Source organism: Pristiophorus japonicus, chromosome 13 (genome assembly GCF_044704955.1).
Source record: "Pristiophorus japonicus isolate sPriJap1 chromosome 13, sPriJap1.hap1, whole genome shotgun sequence".
Lineage (NCBI taxonomy): Eukaryota > Metazoa > Chordata > Chondrichthyes > Pristiophoridae > Pristiophorus > Pristiophorus japonicus.
The window spans coordinates 9,794,118-9,817,263 of record NC_091989.1 but is presented as its reverse complement, the minus strand read 5'-3'; the positions used below and the strand labels follow the sequence as shown (position 1 = coordinate 9,817,263).

Genomic DNA, 23,146 nt, shown 5'->3' with positions numbered 1-23,146 from the left:
TACTTGAGCATAAGTTAGTGCTTTTAGGAGAGGAAAAAAGAAAAGAAAAAAGAAAGACTTGCATTTATATAGCGCCTCTCATAACCAGCGGAGACCCCAAAGTGCTTTGCAGCCAATTAAGCACTTTTGAAGTGTAGTCACTGTTCCAATGTACGAAACGCAGCAGTCAATTTATGCACAGCAAGCTCCCACAAATAGCAATGCGATAATGACCAGATCATCTGTTTTGTCAGTGATGTTGATTGAGGGATAAATATTGGCCAGGACACCAGGGATAACTCCCCTGCTCTTCTTCGGAATAGTGTTGCGGGATTATTTATGTCCACCTGAGAGAGCAGACGGGGCCTCGGTTCAACGTCTCATCCGAAAGACGGCACCTCCGACAGTGCAGCACTCCCTCAGCACTGCACTGGGAGTGTCAGCCTAGATTTATGTGCTCAAGTTCCTGGAGTGGGACTTAAACCCACAACCTTCTGTCTCAGAGACGAGAGTGCTACCCACTGAGCCATGGCTGATACTAAGGGAAGAAAGCTAGGTGTGGAATAAAGGAACAAGTAAACAAAAATGATTATCAAATAAACAAAGATAAGAAGCTGGATTTTCTGGTCCTTTGCGCTCGGGGTTGCGCTCCGGAGCGGCGTGAAAGGCAGCGGTGAGGTTTCCTGCGCCCCGCCGTGATCTTCCGGTCCGTATTTGCAACCACGCGAAGCAGCACTGCCCGGGGAGAGCTGCGCCCGGCGTGCAATGCCCCTGGTTGCGACGCCGGCAGGAGTTTGGCCGCTTGCCCGATCCGTCCACCCGGAAGCAGAACTGCAATGACTGCCTGTGAAATCAGAGCAGTCCAGCATAGCTGGCAGCGGAGAGGAAGGTTAAATAAAGTACTCCACAGGTAAGTGCGAATGTTTATCCTTTTAATTTTTTCAGTGATTTGTATTGTGGTGGCGTGGGCAATGTTTTGGGAATGTATTTGTGTGTTTTTTAAGGTTCCCCCACCTCCCCCACCCAGACCTCTCTTGGAGCGCACACGGCCCGGCACATTAGTTTGTGAGTTTCCCATTTTTGCGCCACAAAAGGTGTACAACGCCTCCCTTCGCGATGCGTCCCCTGACGCAGGGCCCAGATGGCGAAAATTCCTTACCAAAGCGCCGGTAACTTCGCCGCCCAGCCTCTGTTTTCGCCCCAGAAGCAGAAAAGCCTAAAATCCAGCTACAGGTATGGCTGGCCGAGACTACTAACCTCTCTGCTAACAACTGGTTAATTGTAAGGTAGGCCCAGAGCTGCTTTGTAAACTCTGGAAGAACATATTTCTGCTTAGCCAGCATCTGGTCAAGTTCATCTGTTGGGGTATCTACTTGAAACGTTAGGTCATCATTTGCCTGAAAAAGAACAGAAGATATAAAGCACACATCAGGGTTTCACATTGGTGCATTACATTAATTTCGTCACTGGCCTACACTCCAGAATCACAGAATCATAGAACGGTTACAGCACAAAAGGAGGCCATTCGGCCCATCGAGCCTGTGCTGGCTCTCTGCAAGAGCACCTCAGCTAGTCCCACTCCCCTGCCCTTTCCCCGTAGCCCTGCAATTATTTTTCCTTCAGGTACTTATCCAATTCCCCTTTTGAAAGCCACGATTAAGTCTGCCTCCACCACCCTTTCAGTCCGTGCATTCCAGATCCTAACCACTCACTGCGTAAAAAAAGTTTTTCCTCATGTCGTCTTTGGTTCTTCGGTCAATCACCTTAACACCACAGACTGCGCTACCACACAAATCCACCGGTAACGTCTGGTGCTGTCACAGGAGCATGCTACAGAAAGTAGATGCTCCTGAAATTTCTCCTTGATTTTTTTTTTATTGCTGTTGTAACTTTCAGTAGTAAAATACTGCAGATGCTGGAATCTGAAATAAAAAAAGAAAATGCTGGAAATATTCAGCAGGTCAGGCAGCATCTGTGGAGAGAGAAACAGAGTTAACGTTTCAGGTCGATGACCCTTCGTCAGAACTGGAAAAAAGTTCCAGATTTTTTCCAGTTCTGAGGAAGGATCACAGATCCGAAACATTAAATCTGTTTCTCTCCACAGATGCTGCCTGACCCGCTGAGATTTCCAGCATTTTCTGTAGCTTTGCTTCAATTTACCGCACTGTGCACACATGAAATGATTTATTCCGGTCCATAAAATTAAAAATGAAACAGAATCTTTAAGTTTACTTAAGAGTGTGATTGTCAAGTTATGATTGGATATTTTAATGTGAGCAAATCAGATGCATTTTATTCAAGGTATTTCTGATAAGTTGAGTAAGAACATAGAAATAGGAGCAGGAGTAGGCCACTTGGCCCCTCGAGTCTGCTCCGCCATTTAATAAGATCATGGACTCAGCTCCACTTCCCTGCCCGCTCTCCATAACCCTTTATTCCCTTATCGCTTAAAAATCTGTCTATCCTTAAATATATTCAATAACCCAGCCTCCACAGCTCTCTGGGGCACAGAATTCCACAGATTTACAACCCTCTGAGAGAACTCAGTTTTACATGGGTGGCCCCTTATTCTAAGACTATGCCCCCCCAGTTCTAGATTCCCCCATGAGTGGGAATATAAGGATTGATGACTAATACACAAACAATTGTGTTAAGATCAACGCATCGCTTCATGCACTTACTGAACACGCTGTCACCAGGCTCTGTAAAAGTGACGAGCTCTTGTCTGTCAATTTTCCTGCTACAATTAGTTCAGAGCCGCTGAAATACTTGTCGAAACTATTTTGTGTCACTTCTGCCACATCATCGCCGGGATAGTACATCTCGATCTTTCTCAACAGTGGCGTGGCCACCTCTTCGTAGAAATCCTGTCATTCACAATTAGAGTCACAGCCTGAAAACTTGCATCTAAACTGGGCATGAATGCTTCGACATGTCAGTACGGTAATATCACAGAGTGTTAATTCATGCCCCTGTGTCAGAGGTGGGGCTGACCATTAGTAGGAAAACTGGATGACAGATTGACAAACATTGCAACACGGAGTAGTTGGACGTTTTTTGTTTTTTATCTGTTCCTGAGATGGGGGGGCGTCACTGGCAAGGCCGGCATTTATTGCCCATCCCTAATTGCCCTTGAGAAGGTGGTGGTGAGCCACCTTCTTGAACCGCTGCAGTCCCATCTGGTGAAGGTGCTCCCACAGTGCTGTTATATTTCTGTGTAGCAGGTTTGTTACAACTGAGTGTCTCAGTGGGCCATTTCAGAGGGCAATTAAGAGCCAACCACATTTCTGTGGGTCTGCAGTCACATGTAGGCCAGACCGGGTAAGGGCGGCCAGATTTCCTTCCCTAAAGGACATTAGTTACCCACATGGGTTTATACAACAATCTGGCAGTTTTATGGTTCACCATTCCCAATACTAGCGTGTTATTCCAGATTTATTTAATTAACCAAATTTAAATTCCCCAGCTGCCGTGGTGGGATTTGAACTCCGGTCTGCGGATCACTAGTCCAGGCCTCTGGATTACTGGTCCAATAACATAACCACAATGCTACCATGGACTCATATAGTGCTCCATGGAGTGCTTGGACCGCTCCCTGACACAGTTGGATGTGGACTCATGCCGTCAAGTGGTGACCTTGCATTGTTCCCCACAGGGATAAAGGGAAAAGTCAGAAGCAGGCTGACTCCCACCACTCCAGGTTCTCTGTTCCACCTGGCCTGGGAGAGGCGATGGCAGGGAGACCGTGAAGCCGGTCTCCTTGCGGTAAAGAGATCCTAAAAGTAAAGCAACCTTAAAATGGGGTACAAGCTGAAGTGGGAAAAATAGAACCAGTAAATGAATACGCAAAATAACAAAACAATTAAAACAAATAGAGCAGGATAAAATAATTCAAATGGAAAGAAAGACTTGGATTTATATAGCGCCTTTCACGACGACCAGACATCTCAAAGCGCTTTACAACCTTTTACAAGGACTTTTAGAAAAGTACTTTTAGTCACTATTTAATGTGGGAAGCGCGGCAGCCAATTTGTGAACAGCAAGCTCCCACAAACAGCAATGTGATAATGACCCGATAATCTGTGTTAGTGATGTTGATTGAGGGATAAATATTGGCCCCAGGACAAATGGAGACAATGCTCACTTAATGCTTGCCAATATAAACATGTAAAAGATCTAGGAAAGGACTTGGGGGTGAAATTATGATTCTTACCATCAGTCTGTCCAAGAAAAATATATTAATAAAATACGTACTATCTTTAGTATATAATTTGCTTTGTTCAATTCGGGGTAATGAATGTATAATAGTACTTTTAAAAATTAATTGCCAGTTCAGCCCATTCACCTTCTGCCCGGAAAAGGAGAAAGGATGTGGGGAAAATGTAATATTGAGCTCCACCTGGTGGACTACTGTGGTAATACAACTACTGATGCCAATAATAAAAGCATCATGTGACAAGGGCTCATGATAAGTTTCTTGTGCAACGGAGCCATCTTGTCGGGTGTGTGTTGTTAGTGATGTCGTAAAGAATATATCACTGAAAGAATTGGATTTATTGTCACCGCGGCAACCACAACTGAGTTGACAACAGAAAAAGAGAGTTAAAGCGGAAGGGAAAGGAGCAGCAAAGGGTTGGAGCTGAAGTTTATTAGTAATGCATTACCGTCAGTTGGCTGGATGCATTGACATTCGCATTGATGCGCCGAGCGACGCCTCGGTTTTCGAGCGCGATCCTTTCCAGGAAGTCGTAGTCCACGTCGAAGCCAATTCCAAGGCAGAAGAGGGAGAATTCTTCTTGCATGTGTTTCCTGACATTCTTTTGTATGGCGCTCAATTTAATTTCACCTTCATATTAAAGTCAAATTCTGAAGATTTAGAATTGCGCTTTGCGCAAATATTTTTTGAATATACCAAATACACCTATAGAGGGTAATTAATTCACTTGTTAACAGCCGCTGTTTCTGAACGGATGATTCAGGGTTAATTATTCGGCAGTGAATCTTATTGCAGACACTCAGATTTATCATGCTGATAGATAATAGATAAATATCATTTGAAGGGGCAGCACAGTGAACAGAAGGTGCATTGTAAGCCTTGTTTATAAATCAGAGTAGAGCCTTAAAATGTATACACCACGTTGATTGACACAAGGATCACATCCAAATACTTCAATATGAAAAAAGAAAAAGACTTGCATTTATATAGCACCTTTCACGACCACCGGACATCCCAAGACACTTTACAGCCAATGAAATACTTTTTGAAGTGTAGTCACTGTTGTAATGTAGAAAACGTGGCAGCCAATTTGCGCACAGCAAGCTCCCATAAACAGCACTGTGACAATGACCAGATAATCTGTTTTTAGTGATGTTGATTGAGGGATAAATATTGGCCGGGACACCAGGGATAACCCCCCTGCTCTTCTGTTGAAATAGTGCTGTGGGATCTTTTATGTCCACCTGAGAGAGCAGACAGAGCCTCGGTTCATCTGAAAGACGGCTCCTCCAACAGTGCAGCGCTCCCTCAGCACTGCATTGGAGTGTCAGCCTAGATTTAAGTGCTTGAAGTCATGGAGTGGGACTTGAACCCACAACCTTCTGACTCAGAGGCGAGAGTGCTGCCCACTGAGCCATGGCTGCCATGTAAAGGTGGAAAATAACTGTTTAAAAAATAAACATTAAAAAGCAATTATCACCTCCGCAGTTGTTCTAAACAGAGTAAATAGGCTTCCAAGATACTTGGGGTAACATCACACGGTGCAATATTGGTACAGTATATTGGTATAACCCAACCCATTGGAGTAGGGGGAGTATTGTGGGATCTTTAGTTTGTTTGTATGCTAATATCACACTGCACAAATTCACACCATTTACAATCATCATATTAGCCATTCGCATTTGGAGATTCTTTATCTATTTTTCCGTGGAATGGAGCTTGATATGGGTGATTTTAAAATGTCTGTTAATTTACAGCCTGTTCAATTTATAGGACAGCAAGGGCTGGATTTCCCGGTCCTCTCCGCTCTGTTTTACGCCCCGGAGCAGTGGCAATGGCGCCGGTGAGGTGTTCTGAGCGGGTGGTCAGCCTCCAGCGCCCCGTGGTGATCCTCGGCTCGGATTTTTGCCGCGGCGCGGAGCAACACCGCCGGGAAGAGCTGCGCCCGGTGTGCAAACCCGACGCGGGTTTAAGCTGCTGCCTGACCCGTCCGCCCGGAGGTGCGCCCCGCAGTGACTACCTGGGAAACCAGGGCGGTCCAACCATCCCATTGGCGGAGAGGTAGGTAATGGGCTCCTGAGGTAAGTGTGATTGTTCTTTCTTTAAATTTTTTTTTAGCGATTTGTGTTGTGACGCGGGCGATGTTTTGGGACTGTTTTTGTGGGGCGTTTTCAGTCCCCACCCCCCCCCTCCCCTTCCGGGCCTCTCTCGGAGCACTCCCAGCCTGACTCTTTAGCTCGGGAGTTTCCCACCCTAACGCCCCGATAGAGGTGTACAACGCCTCCCGTAGCGCTGTCGCCCCCTGACTCAGGGCCCAGCTGCCCAAACTTGCCTACTGAGGCGCAAACTGTTCCCGGCCGCCAACTTTCCCGCCCCTCCGCCATTATCGCCCTGAAAACATAAAAGTCTAAAATACTGCCTGTAGTGTTTATTGAGGTTTCAGACTGAAACCCTGACAATCTTCGGAACAATGAAAGATGCGTTGAAATTCCAGCAAAATTTTGCACTTGTCGCATGGTCATTTAATGGATCACAGCAGGGGCAGCTGTTGCCGGGTTGGACTGGTGTAATTTTCTCCAGGGCGGTGGGCAGATTAGTTGCCAGTTTTGTCAAAAGCTGACACCTCAGTTGGGCTTTTAAAAGAACGGGCAGGGACACCATCAAGACAGCCTGTTTTAGGCATAGGAATAAGCAGCCAGGCAGCGACGTGCTGTGAGAAGGCTGAAAGAACAGGAGAGCAGTTCTACTTTGTAAGACAAACCCACTGGCGTATGGGGTACCATGGTGGGTTCCGTAGTTTGTATCATGAGCAGAGGAAACGTTTCAAGGACATCCTGAAAGCCTCCTTGATAAAGTGCAACATCCCCACCAACACCTGGGAGTCCCTGGCCAAAGACCGCCCAAAGTGGAGGAAGAGCATCTGGGAGGGCGCTGAGCACCTCGAGTCTCGTCGCCGAGAGCATGCAGAAACCAAGCGCAGGCAGCGGAAGGAGCGTGCGGCAAACCAGACTCCCCACTCACCCTTTCCTCCAACCACTGTCTGTCCCACCTGTGACAGAGACTGTAATTCCCGTATTGGACTGTTCAGTCACCTGAGAACTCACTTTTAGAGTGGAAGCAAGTCTTCCTCGATTCCGAGTGACTGCCCATGATGATAATTGATCAAACTAAGCCTCTCTGATCAAACCCGTTGCCCTGCACCTTTCACTTTACTGTGGATAATTGCGATAGCAAGAGTGAAATCTCTTCTAATTATGTTTGGAGTCAGAGGGCGATAAAGGGCTTCGCAGCGTCATTGAAGGATTACTCAGGGCAGATCCAGGTGAACTCCCAGGTCATGGCAGAGGCTTTAAATGGTTACTTTGCATCCGTCTTCACTCCTACCGATTATGCTCAGTTACCGTTAATGCAATGTGGATTTGTGAATGTCTAAGTGGATGCAGATGTAATCCTGGAGAGAATAAAGGGTCGCAAATTGGATCAAGCTGGTGATCCAGACGGCACTTACCTGAGGCTGATCAAAGAATGGGAGCTGTGCTAATTGAGGCCCCTGCTTATATATTTAATAGCTCGCTGGAGTCTTTAGTCATTCCTATTGACTGCAGTGAGGGTCATGTTGTACCGATATTCAAAAATGGAACAGTCAGAACCGGGAAATTCTCGGTCCATTAGCTTGATGATAGTTATACGAAAGTTGTTGGAAGGGATCATTAAGAATACTCTGTATGAGCACCTTGACAGAAGGATTATTAGAAACTAGCAACATGGCTTCTGCAAAAAGTGGTCATGTCTTGCCAACTTGATTGAATTTTTCAAGGAGGTTACGAGTTTGATGGATATACGAACGTAAGAACATAAGAAATAGGAGCAGGAGTAGGTCATTTAGCCCCTCGAGCCTGCTCCGCCATTCAATAAGATCATGGCTGATCTGATCATGGACTCAGCTCCACTTTCCTGCCCGCTCTCCATAACCCTTTACTCCCTTATCGCTCAAAAATCGATCTATCTCCGCCTTAAATATATTCAATGACCCAGCCTCCACAGCTCTCTAGGGCAGAGAATTCCACAGATTTACAACCCTCTAAGAGAAGAAATTTCTCCTCATCTCAGTTTTAAATGGATACAGGTAGCCCTGTAGACATTGCACATTTTATTTTTTATAAAGCTTTTGACAAGGTGCCTTTCATGATCTCAGGACGTCCCAAAGTGTTTTACAGCCATTGAAGTACTTTTGAAGTGTAGTCGTTATTATAATGTAGGAAACACGGCAGACAATATGCACACAGCAAGCACCCACGAACAGTACTGTAATAAATGATCGGATCAAACATTTTTAGGTGTTAGTTGAGGGACAAATATTGGCCAGGACACTGGAAGAACTCCCCTGCTCTTCTTTGAATAGTGCCATAGGATCTTTTCCATCTGCCCGAGAGGGTAGGGAGGACCTCGGTTTAATGTCTCATCCAAAAGATGGCACTTCCAACAGTGCAGCAGTCCCTCAGTACTGCACTGAAGTGCTAACCAAGATAATGAGCTGGAAATTCGGTGAAGGTTTTTTAAGGCATTTATGTCGGGCAGTCGCTAAATTTTGAGCCGGAAAATGGTTAGCAACGGCAGCCAAAAAAAAATCAGTGGTTGCGTCCTGACAGTGGGACGGGGCACTGAGGGAGGCGTTCCACACTTCTCTTAGAGCGCTAGGCCGGGTGAGCAACCGAATATCCCGTGCTAAAGAGCCGGCTTCGTAGTGCCTGAGCAGAGGCCGCTCCCGCAAAAAAAAAAAGAATTGGAACAAAAACTACAAAAAACATTCCCGATACATTACTCACCCCAAATAAAGATAACTCGTTAAAAACAATATATCAATCACACGTACCTCACGCAGTCATTCCTTCCCTTAGAGCCCCGGGACAGCACTGCATGCCAGCTTTCTCTGGCAGGGTCACTAGGGGGCGCTACAGGCGCAGCGCAAAACCAAATGTTGCGGAATTTAGCGGGAGTTGCTGGTGATGCCGCAGCCAGGCGAAAAGTCGTTTGCGCCCCGTTAGCATTCCCCCGGGGAGCGCTGACACAAGGCGCAAATGATCCCAATTTCTCCCCCTTAGTTATCACAATAGACTCAGAGAAATGGGCCTTTTTACTCGAGAAAAGCATAGACAGTTTAATTAGCTACTGATCTAATTGCGGTGTGTGGGACCTTGCTGTTTGCAAATTAACTGCAGTGTTTGTTTAGAAAACAAGTAACCACACTTGAAAAATAATTCAAAAGCTTTGGATACATCCTGAGGACAAGGAAGGTGCTATACAAATGCAAGTTCTTCCATTCTGATTATGATGTTACCCCATTTAAAATAAATAAGGGTCTTTATTAAAATAAAAAGGAATTCATATGAACATGCTACATAGAATCATAGAATCATAGGAATTTACAGCACGGAAGGAGGCCATTTCGGCCCATCATGTCCGCGCCGGCCGACAAAGAGCTACCCAACCTAATCCCACTTTCCAGCTCTAGGTCCGAAGCCCTGTAGATTACGGCACTTCAGGTGCACATCCAAGTATTTTTTAAATGTGATGAGGGTTTCTGCCTCTACCACATTTTCAGGCAGTGAGTTCCAGACCCCCGCAGCCCTCTGGGTGAAGTTCTCCTCAAATCCCCTCTAAACCTCTTATGCCCCCTGGTTGTTGACCCCTCTGCTAAGGGAAATAGGTCCTTCCTACATATTCATCACTAATATTGCATTGAGTGAAAAATGCAATTCTGAAAAGGTCCAAATAAAGTTTGAATGTCCCACAAGAAATCACTGGCAATTAAAACACAAATATTGCCAAGCACTCTTAACCTTCATTAAGCTTTTGGAAAAAAAATGCACCCAGGAAATATTCCTGGATATTACCATACAGTAGACATATCCTCACATATACTTCAAAAACACTTTTCTGTTATTTAAATAAATTCTAATCATTAGACTATGGGTTTCTTTGAATTCAAAGGCGACTAATAGTACATTAGGCTACCAAGATCTTAAAGCTATAACAGAAAAAGAAAGGTGATTATTTTAGACTGTTTTCTTATCACCTATAGCAAATTATAAGTACCTGCCAATCACAGAATCAAAGAATCATAGAAATTTACAGCACAGAAAGAGAACATTCGGCCCATCGTGTCCGCGCCAGCCGACAAAAAGCTATCCAGCCTAACCCACTTTCCAGCTCTAGGTCTGTAGCCCTGTAGGTTATAGCACTTTTGCACATCCAAGTACTTTTTAAATACAGTGAGGGTTTCTGCCTCTACCGCCCTTTCAGGCAGTGAGTTCCAGACCCCCACCACCCTCTGGGTGAAAAAAGTTCTCCTCAAATCCCCTCTAGGATAGCAACTAATCCTCAATGGACTGAGGATGCACCAACTTACAACAATTAGACTTTGTGGCCTTAAAGAGGGCAAGTTATCACAACTTTACTTTAGTAGGTGGTTTACATTGGAAATCGTTAGGTGTTTCTGCCTAATTTTATTTGCACTATTCACAAGGATGATACCAGAACTGAGAGGTTAGAACTGTCACGAAAGATTAAACAGGCTGGGGTTCTTTTCTCTACAAAAGAAAAGGCTACAAGGTGACCTGATCGAGGTCTTTAAGATAAAGAATGGGTTTGATAGGGTAGAAGTGGAGAGATAGTTTCCAGTTGTTGGGGAGACCAAAACTAGGGGTCATAATACAAACATAGAAAATAGGTGCAGGAGTAGGCCATTCGGCCCTTAGAGCCTGCACCACCATTCAATAAGATCATGGCTGATCATGCAACTTCAGTACCCCATTCCTGCTTTCTCTCCATACCCCTTGATCCCTTTAGCCATAAGGGCCACATCTAACAAACTGGCCTCAACAACTTTCTGTGGTAGAGAATTCCACATGCTCATAATTCTCTTAGTGAAGAAGTTTCTCCTCATCTCGGTCCTAAATGGCTTACACCTTATCCATAGTCACTAATACATCCAGGAAGGAATTCAGAAGCAACTTTTTTACCCAAAGAGTGGTAAGAATGTGTAACTCACTACCACAAGGAGCAGTTGAGGTGAGTAGCATAGATGCATTTAAGGATAAGCTGGATGAACACATGAGGGAGAAAGGTTATGTTGATGGGGTGGGATGAAGAATGGTGGGAGGAGGTTCATATGTAGCATAAATGACGGCATAGAACGGTTGGGCCAAATGGCCTGTTTCTGTGCTGTAGACACGATGTAACTTGGTGTATTGTAATCGCCCATATTTAACCACAGTACTCTCAGATTGTGCTTACCTACTGTCGGGTCTCCATCCGAAACCATAATGATGAGCGATACAGAGCGAGGATCCAGCAGACCCAAGTTATTGGCTTCCGTTAGTATATAAATGGCCGAGAGAATTGCTTCATTAATGTTTGTTCCTATTTAAAAGAAATATTGAAAACTGTTAATGAATGTATGCAATATAAGTGGGAAATGCTGTTGATGGGTCAATCAGAGGAGCAACTTGGAGATAGTGAGGTGCAGTAGTTGCATGATTTATTTTAGATTTGCTTCACTTTTAAAGACAAATTTCCCTTTTTAAAAAAACTGGTGACTACAACTGTTCATCTTTTAGAAATCTCATTATTTTGTACTGGTCTATATCTATATAGATATGGGCACTGAACTTGTGCCGAGTCCTTTACGCTTCAGATGTCAAATGTGGAAAACATATACAAAAGAAAGAGAAATAAAGGCACTTGCTTCTTGTTGATTTGTTCAAAACGTGAGCCAGGGATTTACAATCACTGCCAATCTGCAACCTTTCCTCACCAACAGCAAATAGCTTCAAATTTACCTCACGCACCACTGACCAGACTTTAAGTGGTCTCAGCTATAGCAACATTATGTTAAGAGCAGGGCAGAAACTAAGGGGGGGGGGGGGCAGAGAAATTGGATAGCGTCCCGTTTGGGGGCGGTAACAGCACGAGGCGAAAGTTCCTGCGCCAGGCGCAGAAATCCCACCCCGCTCACCATTTGGGGCTTACCGCCCCCGAGAGCAAGTGGAGCACAAAATAACTCCTGCGGAATTTAGCGGGAGTTGTTAACGGCATCGCGCCCAAGTGGAAAGTTGTTTGTCCCCTGTTAGCGCCCCCCCCCCCCCCTTCAAGGGCACTAACAGGAGGCACAAACAGCCCCAATTTCTCCCCCTTGATACGCTACAATAAGTGACTCATGTCCTGATCTTTCAAAGGCTCTCCACCATCTACAAGTCCTGACTTGAGTGTGCTGGAATACACACCACTTGCCTGAATTGGTGTAGCCACAACAACATTCAAGAAGCTCAACAGCATCCCAGGCAAAGTAGTTCACTTGATCGGTGGCCCTGTCACTGGACTCAATATCCACCCCCTCCGTTGCAGTGTGGCTGCAGCATGTAGTGCATTACAGCACTCAGCAAGCTCGCTTTGACAGCAACTCCCAGCCTTGTGAACTCTGCCATCACGAAGGACAAGAGCTAGGAACATCATGTTCTCTCCCGAGTCACACCCCACCCTGGACTCAGCCAACTAGCAACATCCTTTTATTGTTGCTGGGTCAAAAACATGGAATTCCCTCCTGGGCACCATCATTGCAAGGATTGCAGAGATTCAGGTGGCCAACCATCACCTTCTCAGGGTAATTACCTATGGGCAATAATTACAGCCTTGTCATCATTGCCTATATCCCTTGAGCAAATAAAAAAAGGATGTCCCTATATATATATATTAATTAGACTTTGCAGTCATAAAGAGACAAGTTAGGCATAAATTCCACCTTAGTAGCAGATGAATAGATTGTGCATTACATGTGTTCAATGCTCCTGTTGTTATAAAGCAATGCTTTAACCAACCGACCATGAGCAACACCACAGACGATTCACTAGCAATTAACAAATTATCAGGATGGGAAGCCACCTCATGAAGAAGGAATAATAGTGTCGAAATAAACTTGAAGAGTTCCCCTAATGGCTCTACGAAGTTTGCCAGTGTGTAAGAAAGAAAGAAAGACTTGGATTTATATAGTGTCTTTCACGACCACCAGACGTCCCAAAGCGCTTTACAGCCAATGAAGTACTTTTGGGTGTAGTCATTGTTGTAATATGGGAAACGCGGCGGCCAATTTGCGCACAGCAAGCTTCCACAAACAGCAATGTGATAATGACCAGATAATCTGTTTTTTTGTTATGTTGATTGAGGGATAAATATTGGCCAGGATACCAGGGATAACTCCCCTGCTCTTCTTCGAAATAGTGCATGGGATCTTTTACATCCACCTGAGAGGGCAGACGGGGCCTCGGTTTAACGTCTCATAGAAACATAGAAACATATAAAATAGGTGCAGGAGTAAGCCATTCGGCCCTTTGAGCCTGCACCACTATTCAATATGATCATGGCTGATCACGCAACTTCAGTAACCCATTCCTGCTTTCTCTCCATACCATTTCATCCCTTTAGCCGTAAGCATCATATCTAACTCCCTTTTGAATATATCTAATGAATTGGCCTCAACAACTTTCTGTGGTAGAGAATTCCACAGGTTCACAATTCTCTGAGTGAAAATGTTTCTCCTCATCTCAGTGCTAAATGGCTTACCCCCTTACCCTTAGACTGTGATCCCTGGTTCTGGACTTCCCCAACATCGGGAACATTCTTCCTTCATCTAACCTGTCCAATCCGATCAGAATATTATATGCTTCTATGATTTTGCCTCTCATTCTTCTAAATTCCAGTGAATATAAGCCGAGTCAATCCAATCTTTCTTCATATGTCAGTCCTGCCATCCCAGGAATCAGTCTGGTGAACCTTCACTGCACTCCCTCAAAAGCAAAAATGTCCTTCCTCAGATTAGGAGATCAAAACTGTACACAATATTCAAGGTGTGGCCTCACCAAGGCCCTGTTCAACTGCAGTAAGACCTCCCTGCTCCTATATGCAAATCCTCTCGCTATGAAGGCCAACATGCCTGCTGTACCTGCATGCCAACTTTCAATGACTGATGTACCATGACACCCAGGTCTCGTTGCACCTCCGCTTTTCCTAATCTGTCACCATTCAGATAATATTCTGCCTTTCTGTTTTTGCCACCAAAGTGGATAACCTCACATTTATCTACATTATACTGCATCTGCCATGCATTTGCCCGCTCATCTAACCTGCCCAAGTCACTCTGCAGCCTCTGAGCATCCTCCTCACAGCTCACACTGCCACTCAGCTTAGTGTTATCTGCAAACTTGGAGATGTTACATTGAATTCCTTCGTCTAAATCATTAATGTATATTGTAAATAGCTGGGGTCCCAGCACTGAACCTTGCGGTACCCCACTAGTCACTGCCTGCCATTCTGAAAAGGACTCATTTATTCCTACACTTTGCTCTCTGTTCGCCAACCAGTTCTCTATCCACGTCAATACATTACCCCCAATACCATGTGTTTTAATTTTGCACACCAATCTCTTGTGTGGGACCTTGTCAAAAGCCTTTTGAAAGTCCAAATACACCACATCCACTGGTTCTCCTTTGTCCACTCTACTAGTTAGATCCTCAAAAAATTCTAGAAGATTTGTCAAGCATGATTTCCCTTTCATAAATCCATGCTGACTTGGACCGATCCTGTCACTGCTTTCCAAATGCACTGCTATTACATCCTTAATAATTGATCCCAACATTTTCCCCATCATCGATGTCAGGCTAACCGGTCTATAATTCGCTGTTTTCTCTCTCCCTCCTTTTTAAAAAAGTGGTGTTATATTAGCTACCCTCCAGTCCATAGGAACTGATCCAGAGTCTATAGAATGTTGGAAAATGACCACCAATGCATCCACTATTTTTAGGGCCACTTCCTTAAGTATTTTGGGATGCAGACTATCAGGCCTTGGGGATTTATCGGCCTTCAATCCCATCAATTTCCCTAACATAATTTGCCGACTAATAAGGATTTCCTTCCGTTCCTCCTTCTCAATAGACACTCGGTCCCCTATTATTTTCAGGAGGTTATTCGTATCTTCCTTAGTGAAGACAGAACCAAAGTATTTGTTCAATTGGTCTGCCATTTCCTTGTTCCCCATTATGATTTCACCTGATTCTTATTGCAAGGGACCTACATTTGCCTTCACTAATCTTTTTCTCTTCACATATTTCTTGAAGTTTTTGCAGTCAGTTTTTATGTTTCCTGCAAGCTTACTCTTGTACTCTACTTTCCCCCTCCGAATTAAACCCTTAGTCCTTCTCTGCTCGATTCTAAATTTCTCCCAGTCCTCCGGTTTGCTGCTTTTTCTAGCCAATTTATATGCCTCTTCTTTGGATTTAACACTATCCCTAATTTCCCTTGTTAGCCACGGTTGAGCCACCTTCCCCTTTTTATTTTTACGCCAGACAGGGATGTACAATTGTTGAAGTTCATCCATGTGATCTTTAAATGTCTGCCATTGCTTATCCACCATCAGCCCTTTAAGTATCATTCGCCAGTCCATCCTAGCCAATTCACATCTCATACCATCGAAGTTACCTTTCCTTAAGTTCAAGACCCTGGTCTCTGAATTAACTGTGTCACTCTCCATCTTAATGAAGAATTCTACCACATTATGGTCACTCTTCCCCAAGGACCAGATTGCTAATTAATCCTCTCTCATTACACAAGACCCAGTCTAGGATTGCCTGGTCTCTAGTTGGTTCCTCGACATATTGGTCTAGAAAACCATCCCTTATACACTCCAGGAAATCCTCCTCCACCGTACTGCCGTCAGTTTGGTTAGCCCAATCAATATGTAGATTAAAGTCACCACAATAACTGCTGTACCTTTATTGCACACGTCCCTAATTTCCTGTTTGATGCCATCCCCAACCTCCCTACTACTATTTGGTGGTCTGTACACAACTCCCACTAACATTTTCTGCCCTTAGGAGTTTCGCAGCTCTACCCATATAGATTCCATATCATCCAAGCTAATGTCCTTCCTTACTATTGCGTTAATCTCCTCTTTAACCAATAATGCTACCCCACTTCCTTTTCCTTCCTGTCTATCCTTCCTGAATATTGAATACCCCTGGATGTTGAGTTCCCCGCCTTGGTTACCCTGGAGCTATATCTCCGTAATCCCAATTACATCATATCCGTTAGCAGTTATCTGCGCAGTTAATTCATCCACCTTATTACGAATGCTCCTCGCATTGAGACTCAGAGTTTCCAGATTTGTTTTTTTTAACACTCTTTGTCCTTTTAGAATTATGTTGTAATGTGGCCATTTTAGATTTTTGCCCTTGATTTCTCTGCCTTCCACTCTTGTTTTTCTCCTTCCTACCTTTTGCTTCTGCCTCCATTCTATTTCCCTCTTTCTCCCTGCCAAGGTTCCCATCCCCCTGCCATATTAGTTTAAACCCTCCCCAAGAGCACTAGTAAACACTCTGCCGAGGACATCGGTTCCGGTCCTGCCCAGGTGCAGACTGTCCTGTTTGTACTGGTCCCACCTCCCCCAGAACCGGTTCCAATGTACCAGGAATTTGAATCCCTCCCCCTTGCACCACTCCTCAAGCCACGTATTTATCTGAACTATCCTGCTATTCCTACTCTGACTAGCATGCGGCACTGGTAGCAATCCTGAGATTACTACCTTTGAGGTCCTACTTTTTAATTTAACTCCTAGCTCCCTAAATTCAGCTGTCGGACCTTATCCCGTTTTTTACCTATATCGTTGGTACATATATGCACCACGACAACTGGCTGTTCACCCTCCCTTTTCAGAATGCCCTGCACCTGCTCCGAGACATCCTTGACCCTTGCACCAGGGAGGCAACATACCATCCTGGAGTCTCGTTTGCGGCCGCAGAAACGTCTATCCATTCCCCTTACAATTGAATCCCCTATCACTATAGCTCTCCCACTCTGTTTCCTGCCTCCTGTGCAGCAGAGCCATGCCATGAACTTGGTGGCTGCTGCCTTCCCCTGATGAGCCATCTCCCCCAACAGTACCCAAAATGATATAACTGTTCTGGAGGGAGATGACAGCAGGGGACCCCTGCACTACCTTCCTCATCTGAAATACGGCACCTCCAACAGTGCGGTAGTCCCTCAGCACTGCATTGGAGTGTCAGCCTGGATTTATGTGCTCAGGTCCCTGGAGTGGGACTTGAATGCACTGTGGTAGCTGTCATATAGGTCTCAACTACGCACCCTGGTCTGTGCTGGGTTGACTGGTCTCAGCCATGTGACAATAAGGATGCTATAATTAGCCTCAGCCTTCTGGGTTGGTCAGGGTTCCACTCCTGTTGGCTCTCCAACATCCCCTGCGCGTTGGTGAGGCTATCAGCTGACTACAGGACCAGGCACAGCTGTGATGCCCACATATTAGCAGTCACCGCCAAGGCTCACAATATGAACGATGGCCACTTGGACAAGGTGCTGGAGGTTCAGCTGATGCCTGTGGCAGCAAATAGTCCACAGCCGTTAGTGTAATCTAGAGTTCCCCCTAGTGGACTACTGCTCCACCTCGTGGGCTACTGTGGTAATGCAACTAATAATGCATAATCATCAAAGGATCATGGGACAAGGTCACATTACAAGTTCCTGCAGAGCCATCTTGTCGATGTGTGTGTGTGTGTTTGTGATGTCGTGAAGAATGTATCACATCTCAGAAGATGGGAGGAAAGAAAATTGGCTGGGAAATTTGGTGAAGAAAAAGGAAAAGACAAATGAATGAACACATGTGAAGTAAATTTTAAATAACTGCTTTGCTGGCAGTGGGCCTTGCTGCACATTGGTACCACCGAGTGCAAGTTCAAACCTGTGATTCTGCGAGTGCTACGCTTTAACTTTTAGGGACGGGCAATAAATGCTGGCCTTGTCACTGACGTCCACATCCCAGGAACTAATTTTCTTTTAAATGGAGATTTTGAAGAGCAGAATGGAGTCCAGTTCCTTCCTCAAAAGTTGGAAAAGGGGAGATGGGCAGTGAGCCACCCGTGGGTTATTCTTACACATCTCCTAAACACATACCACCATTAGGCTGGATGTTCGATATGTACTTTTTGGCCTCCTTGATCTGATTCGGAGTGGCTGGAACCAGATGATCGTTCCAAAAGCGGATATTGTGGTTGAAGTCAACGATGGTGAATTGGTCCTCGGGCCGGAGGTCGGCCAGGATCGTTGCCATGGCTTCAATAGTCTAAGTTGGAGAGTGAAGAATATTGATTGGTTGAAAATACAGTAAGGTTTGCTTACTATTGGATTCAGATTTTCAGAATGATGAGTGATTTTAACAGCTTTAGAGAGTTACATTTTTGAACTAATTGTCTGGTTTATTTCCACCTAAGAATGTAGCCCCTCATTTAAAAAAAAATCATGCAATCTTAGAATATTGTCAAAAACTTATATAAGGATATAAGAAATAGGAGCAGGAGTAGGCCACATGGCCCCTCGAGCCTGCTCCGCCATTTAATACGATCATGGCTGATCCGATCATGGACTCAGATCCACTTCCCTATCCGCTCCCCATAACCCCTTATTTCCTTATCGGTTAAGAAACTGTCTATTTCAGTCTTAAACTTACTCAATGACCCAGCTTCCACAGCTCTCTGAGGCAGCGAATTCCACAGATTTACAACTCTCTGAGAGAAGAAATTCCTCCTCATCTCAGTTTTAAATGGGCGGCCTCTTATTCTAAGATTATGCCCCCTGGTTCTATCTCCCCTATCAGTGGAAACATCCTCTCTGCATCCACCTTATCAAGCCCCCTCATAATCTTATATGTTTCGATAAGATCACCTCTCATTCTTCTGAGTAGAGTAGAGGCCCAACCTACTCAACCTTTCCTCATAAGTCAACCCCTTCTATTTTTTCTATAAAAATTATACGTTTTGTCAGGCCTCTCTCTGTTGTTGGGGCTTTGTATGGAGCCAAAGTATATCAGGAAATTATGGGCCTACGCCTGCTATTGACCATCAATTGAATTCGACAAATGGAGAATTTTGGGAATGTGCGCTGGTCATGTGCAAAGCCCTGCCAGTGGCATGATGTCTCCTAAAATTTACCCTGAGGAATTTCCATCAAATTTAGGGATTTAATGTCCCCTGAGAACATGGAATTCTCTTTGTAAACTTGAGATCATCCAAAACTCGGCAGCCTGTGTCCTAACTTGCACCAAGTCCTGCTCACCCATCAACCCTGTGCTCGCTGACCTACATTGGCTCCCGGTTATGCAATACGTCAATTTCAAAATTGTCATCCTTGTTTACAAAGCCCTCCATGGCCTCACCCCTCCCTATCTCTGTAATCTCCTCCAGCCCCACAACCCCCCGAGATATCAGCGCTCCTCTAATTCTGCCCTCTTGTGCATCCCTGATTATAATCACTCCACCATCGGTGGCCGTGCCTTCAACTGCCTGGGCCCCAAGCTCTGGAACTCCCTCCCTAAACCTCTCCACCTCTCTACCTCTCTTTCCTCTTTCAAGACCGCTCCTTAAAACCTACCTCTTTGACCAAACCGTAATTTCTTCTTCTGCGGCTCGTGTCAAAATTTTTTTCTTGTAACACTCCTATAAAGCACCTTGAGACGTTTCACTACATTAAAGGTGCTATATAAATACAAGTTGTTGTTGTGTTATGCTATTTTAACATTGTCGCTAACCTGTTTAGTTTAATCGAGCTAATGATTGCGTTAAAATAGTGCACAGAGGATTATGACTCAAATGTGTTACCAGTCAGCTACCAGAGGAAATTAAACTCCAAAGGGTTGTAGATGTGATGGAAAGCCAGATGACTTGATTCTATTGCTATTGGATACCTGTTGTGAATGCAGGCGACAGCGAAAAATAAATAACTTATTTTTTGTTTGACTTTTGCTTAAGGATTGGAATGCCATTCCGACACCTCCCGACCACTTTCAATCACTTTGACAGTCAGCGCACTTTGAACTGGCCTGATGTTCTCAACCACTATCGGCACCTTTTAACTTAGTAAATGTCCCAGGGTGCTTTCCAGAGAAGGAGCGGACACCAAACAGTGGTAGAAGAGGTAGACACACGGTCAAAGAGATAGATTTTAAGGATGCCTTTGAAGACATTAATTATTAGCGAGGTGGAACGGTTTAGGAAGAGGGTCTGGATGGCTGGAAGGCCTGTCACCAAAGCATAAAGGAGTAATGATTATGAGGTCAACAGTTTTTGTTTCGCCAATATTGGTGAGCAACAGCCTGTGGTTGATTATTTGTGAATTTTACAACCAGTATGTAGCAGATTTATTCATACGCATTCATACCTGGGATGAGAGGGCTGTCCTCTGATGAGAGATTGTGTACATTGTGTACATTGGGCCTATACTCTCTGGAGTTTAGAAGAATGAGAGGTGATCTCATTGAACCATACAAGATTCTGAAGGGGATTGACAGGATAGATAGAGGATGTTTACCGTGGCTGGATTGTCTAGAACTAGAGTTCACAGTCTCAGGATGAGTGGTCGGCCATTTAAGACCGAGATGAGGAGGAATTTCTTCACTCAGAGGGTTGTGAATCTTTGGAATTCTCTACCTCAGAGGGCTGTGGATGTTGAGTCTCTGAGTATATGTAAGGCTGAGAGCGATAGATCTTTGGACTCTCGGGGAATCGAGGGATATGAGGATCGGGCGAGAAAATGGAGTTGAAGTAGATGATCAGCCACGATCTTATTGAATGGTGGAGCAGGCTCGAGCGGCTCTGTGGCCTACTCCTGCTCCTAATTCTTATGTTCTTATGTACACGAGTGCAAACGGAATAGCCTTGTTTAATCATCGTTGTGAATTCCCTAGTTAAGGAGCAAATTTGAATGGATTACCTTCCAATGTTTTAAACCAATTTTGAAAGAGCAATTGTTTATTAGGAATAAACTGGCATCATTAATGGCTCTCAGTTTACTTCTCCTTATTTTTTTTGCATTTTGAAACAGCTCTAATATCCTTTGATGACTTCGTGTTGGCTCAACGTTATTATAGTGATTAACGTTGCTGAATTGCAGCTTTTTTTCTTTTCAGTCCTCCCTCGTCTGTTAACGTATTTGCTCTTTATTGCCTCACGAATCTAATTGCAAATCAGATACTCCATCATCATTCTATACATTGGTTAAATATCTTACATCAATCAGTAATCATCTTGGCAGGCAACTCTGAATTATAATGCAACTGTAAAAGTGTCTCTTCATTGTTGACAATATTAGCTGGAAATTGTTCTGTGAGCAATTATATTAATGACTGATATTCGTGGGGTTAATCTGGGGGCAAGTGATGGAAGAATGCAAATTTCTGCAAATTGGAAGCACGTAAGTAACATAGAAACATAGAAACATAGAAAATAGGTGCAGGAGTAGGCCATTCGGCCCTTCGAGCCTGCACCACCATTCAATATGATCATGGCTGATTATGCAACTTCAGTACCCCATTATAATCCCGATTATAGATCACTATTATAATTAAAATAAAGTGCAATTTAATATGACACATGGAGCCTTTAGTTCTATGCCAAGAATCTTCCCGTGCTCTTGAACTGCAAGCCTCTATCTATTTACAGCACCCATGAAGGAGTTGAGAAAATATGAGAAAATTAACTAGATCTTGGTCATTAAAAAAAATAGGGCTAGAAATTTGCTCTCGCCCTGCTTTGAGGTGGTGATGGTCCTGGGGCACCACCTCTAGTGCCAGGCGATGTTTACCGCCTCAAAGTGGGATATTCAGTGGTACCACCCCAAGAGGAGAGTGGAACGCTAAGGGAAGCGTTGCACAATCCTGTTTGGGCGCTAAAGGCCCAACCTGCGGGCGGCAGCACATGAGCGCTTCTCAAGTTGAGGCACTGCGATCCCAACGCCTAAAGAAGAGGCGAGGTCGACCATGTGAATCTTGCAAAAAAAATGGAAGGAAGGCTACCAGCAGCCTTCCACAGGTAAGAGAGGTTAAACATTTGACATCAATCTGGCAGCTTGTCCAGCCTCCTCTTAAATGCATCAACGCTATTCGCTTCAAACACTCCCTGTGGCAGCGAGCTCCACATTCTCACCACTCTCTGGGTAAAGAGGTTTCATAAGAAGAATGGCATAGAAATGTTGCCAGCCTTTGAGATGTTGGGGTACAGAAAAAGATGAAAGGACCCACTGCACCACTTGAGATCCATCACGACATCTTCTACTTAACACTGACGCACCAACACTGAAGCAAGAAGTCTTCCTTTTCATACCTGCTTCATTTTAATTCCCCACATTGAGCCACTGACATCAATGACGAAGATGATGTTTTTGGGAAGTGGTGGCAGATTGTTCGGAGCAAAAAAGTGAGCAAAATAGCCATTGGAAACCTGCGGTAAAAGAGCAAAAAAATCAACAGTGCTTCAGTACAAAACAGTTTTCCGAAAAACGCAAAGAAAGCAACAATATGCGCGTGAAACGTTCTAAGAATCCGATAAGAGCGCAAAGTAACCTGAATGTTTCCACCATTGAGCTCCCGTTTCACATCATATCTCACAACAATGCTTCCATCAATGGCCGACTCAGAACAGTTTGGGCATTTGCGCTGCTGGTCCAAGGTCGGTTTGAAGGATATATGAGCCTGAAAAAAGGAAATGGGATAGTGAGTGCCTCTCCAAGTGATGGCAGTCAAAGGTGAATCTCGCACTGTTCTCTAGGCTGTAGATTGCGAGATATTGTGATCGTGACTTTTTCTCCTTCACCCAGAAAATCATAATACCTTCACTTCACAGTGGCCTGTGGCACTTGATACTTTGACAAAAGGATTAAAATAAAAGCAGTTGCTTACACTAACATATTCTGAAGGCAGCTCAGCTTACAGTCTTGCTTTTCCATTGGGTCTCCAGTTGTTACGTACAACAGCACATCACCTAGAAAACCTTGTCTGGGTTGAAGGCACCTTGTGTCATGTATGTAGACCATGTATACTAACTGTATAGTCACAGATATCAG

General features: G+C 44.5%; 1 protein-coding gene across 1 annotated transcript in view; it reads right to left on the bottom strand.

The window, feature by feature from the left end:
* Positions 1–23,146, bottom strand: part of itih2 (inter-alpha-trypsin inhibitor heavy chain 2) — an 81,460-nt gene that overhangs the window by 21,387 nt on the left and 36,927 nt on the right. Inside the window, exons 8-14 of the mRNA XM_070898377.1 lie at positions 22,647–22,775; positions 22,408–22,524; positions 18,209–18,377; positions 11,492–11,617; positions 4,644–4,825; positions 2,661–2,846; positions 1,237–1,376 (exon numbers count right to left, since the gene is read on the bottom strand). Of these exons, the coding sequence (XP_070754478.1) occupies positions 1,237–1,376; positions 2,661–2,846; positions 4,644–4,825; positions 11,492–11,617; positions 18,209–18,377; positions 22,408–22,524; positions 22,647–22,775 (1,049 nt within the window). The remainder of the gene's footprint in view (positions 1–1,236; positions 1,377–2,660; positions 2,847–4,643; positions 4,826–11,491; positions 11,618–18,208; positions 18,378–22,407; positions 22,525–22,646; positions 22,776–23,146) is intronic.